General features: G+C 39.2%; 1 protein-coding gene across 1 annotated transcript in view; it reads right to left on the bottom strand.

Annotated features, from left to right (window-relative positions):
- The window catches only part of MED27 (mediator complex subunit 27), an 83479-nt gene that overhangs the window by 21539 nt on the left and 49522 nt on the right, over window positions 1-12418 (bottom strand). The window contains exon 4 of the mRNA XM_014873241.2: window positions 5250-5343. Within this exon, the coding sequence (XP_014728727.1) occupies window positions 5250-5343 (94 nt within the window). The remainder of the gene's footprint in view (window positions 1-5249; window positions 5344-12418) is intronic.

Below are 12418 nucleotides of genomic sequence, written 5' to 3'. Positions count from 1 at the left end.
GTGGAGGGAGCAGAGCTGAGGACATTTCTCACAAGATTTTCTCTACTTTTCTCTGCTCTTGTTCCCTTTTCCCAATGGAAAACTCTTCCTCATCTTCCTCATTCTTCATTAGACAAGCAGAGAATGCTTTCCAATTTACTGCTGCTCATGTACTTTGTTAATTCAAGACATTCTTCCCCTGCCCCTGTCACCTCAAACACTGACTTAATGCCCTTTAAATGCTATTTTAATACTTTTTAAATGCTGGTTCTCCATCTTAGGGCACAAATTGTGAAGCCACTGCAGTCTCACTGTGAGCTCAGCAGTGATTCCTCCAGCTCACCATCCTGAAACATCCCAGGAGTTCCCTCAAACACCAAAACCAAGCTGCTGTCTCCAAGGCAGTGAATCCCTAAATGAATATTCATCCTACAGACCTAAAAATCAGGTGCCCAAGGCACCAAATTTGAGCTACATCCCTGCCATGAACCTGCCTGCTTTTATCCCCTGCTGCTGGGCACTGCTGTCCTGATAAACCACCCAACAGAAGGGAAGAAGGGGGGACTGACACTGCAGAGCACTTTGGAAATAAGGAATTGTTTTGGAAATAACAGCACTGAATTGTTTCCAATCAACACAACACGGACACAGATCTCAAATCACTTTGCAAATTCCTCCCCACTCCTCCCAGTCCTCCAACATCAGGGTCTGATGCACAGAAATAATTCCGGTGCCTTTCTTAATGGGCAAATAATAAATTTCAGCATCCATTTTCCCCACAGAAATAATAAAGGTTTTATGTAAAACGCTAATGGACAACAATGAGACACAAGGAATTATTCAGTTTCAGGGAACAGATGTCTGGCCTATTTGCAATTAATACAACCCACTGCCACACAATCAGACTGCTGCAAATGCTGGGAACAAGATCTGAAAGATCAAATGCAAATGTGGCTGGTTTTAAGGAGAGGGAATAAAACTGTATAAAAACCTGCTTCATATTTTTATATGATAGGTCTATTAAAAATCTAGGCAGCAGTATAAATTTATAAAAATTAATTTAAAAGTAAAAATTTGTGAGATAACCTGGAAAGAAAAAAATCGTGATTTCTGAGTTTGGCAGAATCAATTCAGTTTTTCAGGTTGGGAGTTACTTACACATATCATTATACTTTAGTAATGGAAATACAGAAAACAGTTCCATTATCTACAAAAATATTTACCTAGTGCTTGTAATTTCTATATTATTTCTATATGTATTTCTTTACAAATATTGGGGATAAAAAGAATTTAAAGACAAAGTAGTTCCCAGACTTAGGTAAGAAAATAAGCTTCCTCCCCAAGTAGGATTGGCTGGGTAAATGATGCTAAGGAATTCATACTTCTCAGCTGGAAAAGCAAGGCTAAAGTTTACTGTCTTCTGAAATATTTCTGTTATTAATTAATAAATTGTACACAGGATTTGTTTCACACAAAAAATATTCTGGATTTTGATAATGGAAACAAGGTATGTGAAATAATCACAAAATAATTTGATTATTATAGTATATATATAAATAAATAAAATTGTAAATAAATATATAAATAAAGAGATAAATAAACATAGATTAATATTATATAGGAAAAAGAATGTATCTAGGAATACAGCTAATCATTCAAGGAAAAAAAATCTAGGTACTTTCATTCATTAAAAATTTGTTAACGTTTTCCAAATATACAAGATAAGGTTTATCTATTTACAACTCCTGGCATTTAACCAACAAAATCTCACAAAAACCTTAAGGAGTCCACAGTTCCCTGTGCTGCTGCTGGAAATTAATTTTGCATAACACAGTTATTAGAGCTGATATAATTCTATGTTTAGTCTATTTTATACATAGTGCCATTAAAAGATTAATTGAAAAATCACTGGTGAAGACTGGGATTAAACAGCACCTTGAAATGCCACAATCAACTGCTTTTAAAATGGGCTGAGGATCTCACACAGCTCTGAAAGGTTTCAATTATTTATGTGTTTGGCCTGTGTAGCATAAATCCAGACTAATGAGGTACAATTGCTGTGGATAAATCCAGAGCATAAAAACCCTCCTCGGTGTCTGCAGGCAGCAGTTCATTCATTTTTCTCACTGAAATTTGCAGCTTCTGATCAGGGAGAGCCCAGCTGAGCACGAGGGTTCCTCAGCAGCAGAGCTGGACCAACAGGCTCACACAGCTCCTAATTATTACAGAATTCCAGAAGTGCTGGGGTTGGAAGGGACTTCTGGAGATCATCCCATCCAACCTCCTGCCCAGGGCACGGTCACCTGGAGCAGGTGACACAGGAACACACCCAGGTGGGTCTGCAATGTCTCCACGCCCTCCCTGGGTTCCACAGCTCTGCCACCCTCCATGGAAAGAAGTTTAGCACAGAATATTCTGAGTAGGGAGGGACCCACAAGGATCATTGGGTGCCACTCTTAGGTGAATGACCCATAAAGAGATCAAACCCACAAACCTGAGATCAAGCCCACAAACCTGAGATCAAACCCACAAACCTGGCATCACTGGCACCATGCCCTAACCAAGGGAGCTCATCTCAGGGCTCTTCCTCATACCAAAGTCAAACTTTCTGAGGTTTCTTTTAGTTTATGGCCATTACTCCTTCTCCTGTCAGTGGGCACCACTGAAGAGAGTCTGACACTGACTGGACACCTCTTGGAGAGATGTACATGGATTGCTGAGATCCTGTTGAGCTGGATATAAAGTCTGTGCAGCAAAATATTGGCAAATAGTTGGGGAGCTCTTCAATCCCTTGGGGTAAAAATTTCCAGTGATATCTTTACAATGGTTCTCTGTTGATAGCTGGAATTTTGCTTAGTTACAGGTGGAGTCCCATGGTAATTATCTTGGTTGGTTGCAGGCACTGATAAAGCAAAGGCAATAGCTATTGTTGTTTTTGGTTGAATTAAAAGAAGGACACTGTAATGAAGAACTAAAATTACTAGCTCTTCATTACAGCTTACTGAGACGATAGCTGGAAGCACAGAGCTCTGTTATTTCCTCACCTTCCTGCATTTCTTCACTCTGTCCCACCTCTACAGCTAAGGACATAAAACAGATTTCCATGTGCACATCAAGATGTGGAGCCTGGGGCTGAAACTTTCTCTCTTGGGTCTTTTTCCTAAAAGATAATTTTTTTGGCAAAGGCTCCAACATTTCTTAGTCTCAAAAAGTCTCCTAAGCCTCCTTTCCCCTTCTTCCTCATCTCCCTCCAATAATTTTCACTTTTTAAGACATGTACAGTGCTTCCCAGTGCCTTTGAAGAAGAATGCATGGGTTTTCTCTGGTAGATGGAATGACTGTGTTTAAAGATGTTATAAAATCTGGATCTTTGCATCAAGGACCTTCCTAAGACACCAGGTGTGCTATGAACAGTCCAAGGATGAGCATGGTTGAGATTATAGAGTTAGCTAATTAACTCTGGGCAAACACTATGGCTGTGAAATATTTTGAAATAAAATGAGCATTATCTGGAGCCTTTGGCATTGAGGTAAACCACACTGCTGCAGGGGAGCAGCTCCAGATGTAACTTGGGCTAAGTTCAGAGTGAGAAATCACAAGTGCTGAAGAAACCTCACTCCTGGAGGAGGTGCTCTTCACACTGCCCATCCTGCAGCACCTTTTTCACTGAAGGATTTGTGGCTGAAAACAGCAAAAGCTTTTGTAGCAGTCAGGGCCAGATGGAAAGTGCCATATTGGCAACATCAACTGAGACAGATGGGGAAGAGGGAAAACCTGGCTAAAAGAAAAAATGATAAACCCATCACACAATCACACACAAAAATACTTTAAAAACAATCTTTTTGATCTCTGATCCAAGGAAAATATGCACACCACTGGTTCAACATGGGGCTGGGATCTTGTAGGAACAAAAATGTCCTTGATTTAGAGGAGCTGCCACATGGAATTCACTCTGTTACTGCTGCTGGTGAGAGGCTCGTCCTTTAGTCACCACCCAACCTTGTTCCTTGGCACTCACATCCAAGATAATTTACCTTATTTCCTATTTGTGCCTGAGTCTTGAAAAACATCATCTATTTCCTGAGCACCTCAAACAGCCACCAAAAGTGGAAGGTACTTCAGTATGCAAAAAAGGGCTCCAAGAGAATGGAAAGCATTTCAAAGTAAGGAAGCAAAATTAGACATTTTTCTATAGCAAAATAGATAAAACACAGCTTAAGAGGAAATGCAAAAACTTCTGAGCCTTTTAACTTCTTTAGACTGCACTGATGAATTCCATTCTTTTCTGGAATATATTGTTCCACTTGGTGAATCCAACAATTGCAGATTAAATGTTTTAATGCCAGCTGTTTATTTTAACCTCTGACTCAGTTAATCTCTTGTGAATTTGTGGCTGTTCAAAGAAAGTTAATAATGACATGTTAGACAGCTGATTAATTAAAACTAAATACAACTAAAATACTTAAAAATTTACAATAATCACAGCAATAGTTGATTGGAAAATTTCCATGAGAAATGTGAGATGGAAAAGACTGAACTGGCCTCAGTTCTTCATCTGTGTATGTGGTGTATTTTCTAGTTTTATTTAAAATTTGGCAAAATATGTGACTTCTGCCTTTCCCTAGAAGGAAATCAGCCTCCAGCTACCACATCATGGACTCCTCTTCCACTTTGCTGTCTTAGAGCTTTGAAGACTTCTTTTGCTGTAAGCACAACAGCTGCCTGTAAAAATGGATGTGAACAATAGGCTCCTCTGCAATGAAATCTTGCTTGGTCAGGCAGAAATAAGTCGAATGTATTGGACTTGTTTATCTCAAATCCAGCCTTTACTGCTCATTTACTTCAAAGGTAAATTCTTAGCTTCATCTTAGAACAGAAATTCACTGACCCAAGAGCAATGTGAACAAATTTAAATCATATTGGTTCCCTTCTTCTTTTCTTCTTCACAACATTCTCTTCCTTCTTAATTATCATGATTAAGATACACTCATTGCCAAGTCTGCTGAAAACCACAGTGAATATTTGAGTTTGTGCTCATATTTCTACCATCACATTTAACAACAAAGCAATAGATCTTCTGTTTAAAGGGGAAATTATTTTTATCACTTATTTGCCTAAGAGCAAGAAAGATGCTGCATTGCTGTGGCAAATGAAGAATGATATGTTTCTGGGGGAAAAAAAAAAAATAAATCTTTAATAACATGCATTTTTGGGACAGTAATTCAACCTGTGGAGAAAATCAGCTCGAAGGATTAAATGATCCAACTCACCAGAAGCATTGCAGAGGTTCCATTGGGCCGGGAGAGCTGGATGGACATTTCAGGGAACATCCTATCAATGCGATTGATCACATCATCCACGTACCTGCCAAGCACACCAAACAGCACCATTAACTCTCCCACACACTCACATTATCAAAACTATGCTTTTAAAAAAAATTTATCCTTATTACAAATTATTCTTTTAAAAATTATCCTTTTTAACCCTGTTCACGAGACTTTCCTGAAGCAATTTCTCTCTGATACCTGCATATCTTTCAAAACCACATGCAAGCAATAATTCAAAAAGTTATTGATAATAGGAAACAAACCAAAGCCCTCTGCAAGTTGTTTTGAAAATCAATTACTCTGCCCTTAAAAACACGCACTCACTTAAATTTCAGTCCAAATCCTGCCATTGTATTTCTGTACTTTCTCCTCAGGAGGGTTGAAGGACACACAATTAAAATTACTCCTCAAGTGTAGGAATTCACAGGCTGTCATGTCCTCACTCTCTCTTTGATAAACTTAACAGATAAAGGTTTTATCAAAGCCTTTGGACGATTCTTAGGGTGTTGGTTTTTTTTTTTTCCCCCGAATCTTTCCAATTTATTTCATGCGCTGGTGACTCTGAAATTGGTTGGTAAATTCCAGATGTTTCTCTGGAGCAATCAAACACAAAGGTAAAACAGCATCCTTTCTGCTGGGTGTAACTCCTGATTCTGCAGGCCAAGGTGAGCTGGCACACCATTATCCTGTTCCCTGGGATCAAATTAAGAACTGACCTCCATTAACACAAAAACAGCCTTACAGAGACCTTGTTTCCCAGGACACATCGCCCCAAGCCATGGACATGCCACTTCAGCCACACCTCTGGACAGACTAAAATCCAAATATTTGCTTTAGCAGCGTTTTCAGGACAGTCTGTATCATCTGTGCACTGATCTGTCCCCATTTACAAACTCTGCAACTCAATCAGATCCATGAATGGATTCATAAATAAAATTGTTTTCATGCTAACCCACATATGTGCTCTGCAAAAAAAGACTTTGGGAAAATTGGTTACCTGAGTTAGATTAACAGGAAAACTCAAAAAAAGAAAAAACAAAAGCTAATTATTTCCCTTTAATCTGCTCAAACAAAGGCAAAAAAACGTTGAATTCTTGCTCTTCGAAGTAATTCAGTTCTAACGTCAGTGCTAAAACCTCCTGAACAACAATAGGGTGCTACGCTCCAATTGCTACTTTGCAAAGGATTAAAACAATCAGAAAAAAAAAATCAAGTCAGGAAAGCTACACCTCCTCAGCTGGTAAAGTCAGCTTTTGAAAGTAACCAAGCAATGAAACCAGCTATGACAATTTTGCACAAAAACCTTAATCCACACTTGTCATTGTGCAGAAGAAAGTTCCCCCATTCACTGCAATGACTCGTTAACACTTGGTGCTGATAAGCAGATTAAAAACCATCCAGAAGCCAAGAACTTCCTCAGCACTGGGGAAGAGGAGGCTCAGCAGACACTGCTCCAGGAGGAATAAAACTACACATGGACAGCACAAACCCAACCCCCTCCAAACAGTGCTGAACCCCAGACTGATTTCATACAGCAGGAGAGTTTATTCTGTTTCATAAATGCCATTACTCCAGGCTCTGCAAATAAATTCATGTCTTGCTTGTGGGGGACCAGGGATGCCTGGCTGTGGTACAGGCAAGGAGAGATTCTGTGCTGCTGAACATGTCGTGATGCAGATTTTTGCATAGATTAAGTTTTTTCCAATTTGCCAAGCTTTAGGCAATAAGAAGTTAAAACAAACAAAATAAGAAGTTGCAGAAAACAAGACACACTGGCACAGTGAATGCATTAAGGAAAGAAAATTCAAGTCATTTTAAATCATGTGAACAACAGTTGGATGTGGGCACTTAATCTGCTTACGTCCTTCTGAAAATCCCAGTGGACATGTACACTCATCCTTTGAAAATGGGATCCAGGCTGGCTGGAAGTAATCAATTCTTTGAAGTCTTTCTTAGATACGATTATTTTTAAATGTAAAACTTGTCTTGACCAAGAGGATTAAAATCTGACTCAAACCCAACTGTCACCTTGTGCTACGTGAGCAGTGTAAGGCAGAACAGGGAATGTGAAATCTTCTCTTTAAATGAAATCACACATACAGCAAACCAGAAATCTTCTAATTTGCATTAACCATCTTCTGAAAGCACTTAAAGGTGAGTTACTGTGACTTTTTGGGCTTAGATGTCTGTAAATTTTGTACCACTTTTTACAGATCAGTTGACACAATAAAGAAAATGAAAACCACGTGCTCCAGGAAAAGTGATGTTTTACTTTGGCAGCTCTGTCAGAACCATCTCACAGGGAGCCTTTTCCTTCTCTTCTCTATCAATGGGATGTCAGAGAAGATCCCAGACCAACAGGGGAAAGGATCATTGATGTATGCAGCCTTGTTTTGTGCCCCTATGCCTTTTTTCAAGCAGACATCAGGCTTTCCTGAGCACTCACCAGAGGAAAGATTCTTCAAAAATACATATATAGAATTACTCAATTAGCCTGACTGGATTGTGGCCTCAAACACAAAATGACAAACAACCTTATCTAAGGCAAAAATTCTTCTGCAGATTTGTTCTTCTGAGAGGACATCTGGTAAAAAGGGATGGACATGAAAAATCAGATGCAGTGAAGGAATTTAAAAGTGTAATTGGTGATGACTTCAGAGAAAACTGAGGAACACATGATAAAGAGATAAAGTGCACTCCTGAGGCTGTCTGGAAAGAGGGTCAGAGAAAAAAAACCGCTGTCTGGAACTTATTTTGTAGAACTGAAACACATAAATTTACTTCCAAAATAAGCATTTACAAAATTTACACATCTCTGTCCGGTTTTAGCTCAAAAATACGATAGTTCCTATTTATGTTACAGAACCTCTTGCCCAGTCTGAGAGAAGCAAAGCACTTGAGGATGGAGAAAAGTCTAATTTTACTTTGCCAAAAAGCACTTGTAACTTCTGACGTCCTTTGCACATCTCAGTTTTCTCCTACATTCTAAAGATGATGGCTGGAAGGAGCATTTCCAAAACCAGATGAAATAATGCAAAGGGGGAAAAGCAAATGGCAATAGATTTGTTCAGACATTTGGCCTATTTTTATCTTAAGAAAAAGAAATTCATGGGATGCTCAGAATTAAATACAAGCTGAAATTTCATGTCCTAGAACAGGCATTGTTCCACCTATGAAAGGCTGAAGACAGTGTCTAGACAAACTCCTCGTTGCTTCCCTGGGATGCAAAGGTGGTTTAAAAAAGGTCTGAAGCCAGATTGCAAAAGATTGTACCCAATAATCCCCATTTTACAGCACAGAGTTTTAACTCTTTATAGACAGAATTTCATATTATGAACTATCCTAAGTCTCAAAAAACATGCAACAACTTCTCACTACAACACCCTGTCCTGGTTTAGGGCAAATTTGGGAGGAAAGTGCCACTCTATTAAAAAAGGCTCTAAGTAACTTCATCAACACCTGCATCCTAACCCAGATCCATATGCACCTCCTAATCCAGATCCATACTCAAAAAAAGAACAACAGACTCAACCAAAGGTCTCCATCTCATTAAACCTTATCACAGGTTTAAAATAATTTCCCCAATGCAATTTCACTGGTCTGGGGGGGGGATTTTAAAAATATCTTCAACAGCGTGTTTGTAGGAACTTCCCCCTCCCATTTTTTCTACTTCTTTCCTTCATGATTTTTCAGGATGTATTAAAATTGTATTTTAGATACAGAATCTTTACTTTAAAAAGTGCTAATATTATCATTCAGGGGTTTGCATCTGAATGTGCAGAGCCAGCCAGTCCATCAGATGCTGTCGACACTATAAATCAGTATTTTTATTTTAATGTAGAAGAGTTATTTTTAACACAAACATGCCAGATTAATACTACAAAAGTCAAAACAAATCTACTTCATGAACATCAGCAATGACTAAAATTAATTCAAAATATTACACTTCAAATGAAGCGTTGTTATGAACATGCAGAAAAATCAACACTAGGATAAAATAATAGAGATATTAGTTGAAAAATCTCTCTGCCATTTTGCCAGGAAGTGTACACATAAATCCTTTAGTCCCTATTAGAGAAACAATGCCTGGGACATGCAGAAGACACCTTTGAAGGCAGTTAGAAAACACTGTTTAGAAAGGCCTAATTATCTATGCAAAACACTCACTGAGAAGTTTTATGCTAAAACATCAGGTTGACAATGCAGAAATAATTCAGGAACCATTTGTGTAGATAAATGGTCTTGTACCATCTCTTTGATTCACATAAAGGCCCCCCAAAAGACAGCAATATAGGAAAGTAATTCATTATAAATGTCTTTCAATTCCACACTGGACAGATGGCTTCGCTCTCTAATGTGACCTCTCTTTCTAATTTTTTTTTATTTTTACTGGATTAGATCCAGCAATCCAGTGTTAGTGTGATGTTTAACAGTTTAGACAAGACTTAAATAGCATTTATCCCACATAGTGTTTCACTTGCGTGCTGTTCATTTTTTCCACCCAATACAACAATTTAAAAATTAGAAATATAAGTATTGATAATAATTTTCTTCTGGAAGAAAGCAAATTTTGCTAAGTGATCTTGGGAAGATAGAGAGAAAAAGAAAAGGGGTAAAAATACACATTTGTAACATGAAAGAAGTTAATCTTTCCTATACACTTAGCAGAAAACACCACACATAAGACAAAAATAAACTCTACAATTCTGTCAAATCTGGATTCATGATATTCTGGAGAGCAACAGGAGAAACTCACCACACATCCTCTCACTTACCAGCACACTATTTACTTGCTGACAAAATTTTATTTATTTTTTTTTTTTGGCTTTCAGTTAATATTTTCAACCCAGTTAATAATTTCTTTTCACATGTGTGATATTTCAGAAGCATGAGCTGGCCCTGCTGCACATGTTGGGTTGGTTGATGGAGGCACTGAGGGACAGCGTTTGCCTGCACTCATTCCAAGACCCATGCAACAGCTATTTTTGGCAGATCCAAGACTGAATATAAAACTTAAAGATTTTAGCAGCAGCAGAATTTAAAATATTATAGACTTATAAAGAGATTTAATAGTTTTCAGGCAGCCTGATTAGAGAAATAGTATATTTTAACACATACAGGGCAATCACAGTTCTAGTGCGATTTATTCACCACGGAATTTAAGTTTTAATTTGATTCAGCTACCTGCTAGGCAAGTCTCTGCAGGTAGCAAATTCGAGTTGATAGAAGGCTTTTCAGAAGCATCAATTAACAATAGTTATTAAAACAGTGACCTCTGCCAGCTTTGGTGAGATGACACTTCCTGCTTGGATAGGCAATGAAGAGCGTGAAAAGAAATCCAACACCACTCACGCTGAGAAAGCGACTTCACGTCTCAAGACTAAATTAGACAGCTGGCACCATCCCTGACATCTGCACAACAATCCTGGAAGTCTCTGCCTCCTCTCCCAAATTCCACAGGTTCCGCTGTTTTTTTTTTTAAATTATTGTTAACACAGGCTCTTGCTTTTCGCTTCTGCAGAACCTCTGTAAAACGCTCACGGTTTCCTGGCTCTTGTTTTGAGCAACTTCTCCTCCAGCTACGAGTTTCCTTGCCAGGCTGTTTTCTCGTACAGTTGTTAACACCGTCCTCTTGTCCTTTCTGAACAAACTGCTTCAGCAGTTTCCTCTCTCTTCTCACTCAATTTCCAAGTTTCTCATGATGGAAGATTCCAGCCAGGATCCTCTTGGCTCATCTTTCTCTTCCCTTCTCATCTGCACACTGGCTTGGTCTCTGCTACTCCTGCAATGCCTCTGCTCCTGCTGTAAAGTCTTTATTCATGACACGTCAGAAATGAAAAATGTTCTTTCGAATAACTAACTGACTTCTAATTACCAGGAGGTGAGGTGAGGGCAGAGGGAGCAAATCTGAGCTGTGCACAGTCCTTCAGTCTTGGGGCTAAAGCACAGAATGAGCAGCAGGGAGTTTCAGCACTGGAGAGTCTTGGCTCTATTGAATCCACAGGTGTGGGAAGAACTCAGGATGTGTGAGCTGCAAGGAATTGATTTGCTAAGACACCTTGAACAAAGGTCCTAAGGAACAAATCTGCTAAAACTTTTGCCCAACTCCAGTTCACTCCACCTTCAGAGGAGTGGAAGCACTGGAAGATCCAAACCTGAGAGAAGGCAGACTTCCATTGACTCTTACAAATCCGCTTGTTTTCAACCTTGCTGTGGATGTTATTTCGGTCATAGAGGAATTATGCTTTATTACTGGGTGGATGCAAAAGATTAAGTTATGTGCCTAAATAGTCTAGCAGTGTTTACATATAAACACAGGGTGGTCTGCTGCAAAAGCATATGCACACAGAGCTGTATCAAACACTCACCATCTGCACTTCTCACTCACAAAAGGCCAAACCTGGTACAGCACTTAAGGACACATGTGGAATCTTTTGGACAGTTCTCCAGAAGCCAAGACAGAGTGTTTAAGGGTTGGATTTACAAAGACATTTAGAAACCTGAGGCTGTGATTCAACAATTTTCAGGCTTCAGCAGCAATAGTGACATAAGGCACTGACACATCCCCTCCTGCACAGCATTCAGCCCCCTCAGCTGTGCTGTGCTGGAGGAGCTGGAGCTCACAACTGAGCTGGCTTGGGGAAAAAAAAAAAAAAAATTCAGTTTAAATCTACACCAGTTCCATGATTCAACTCCCTGTGTGGCTGCACACACAGCGTGCCAGTACAATTCCTGCTGGCACTACACATCATGGGCCAGGAATGCTGCACACTGGGGTCATTCCATTACAACAATAAAATATTGGTTTATGGCGAAATGTTGTTACTTAAGCGGCATTGTTTATACAGCAAACACAATTCAGAATTCTTCAGTGCCACCGTGAGTCCACTGCCAAGTGATGTGGTGCAGACCTGCCTGGAATGTCCTCAATGTCTGAGCTGACAGTGATGGCACAAATGAACACAGGTTCTCCTGCTGGAAGCTTCCAGGATGCAAACCTGCTGCTGGATCAAACAGTCTCTGGACATCTGCACATTTACATTAAATATGAACAAACAGCTCTGTAACACACTCTGAAAACACACGTTGTCAGTGCACACTTTGTTTTTTTA

The sequence above is a fragment of the Sturnus vulgaris genome, chromosome 22 (genome assembly GCF_052056855.1).
Source record: "Sturnus vulgaris isolate bStuVul1 chromosome 22, bStuVul1.hap1, whole genome shotgun sequence".
Classification (NCBI taxonomy): Eukaryota; Metazoa; Chordata; class Aves; order Passeriformes; family Sturnidae; genus Sturnus; species Sturnus vulgaris.
This window is presented reverse-complemented; position numbering and strand designations above follow the sequence as displayed.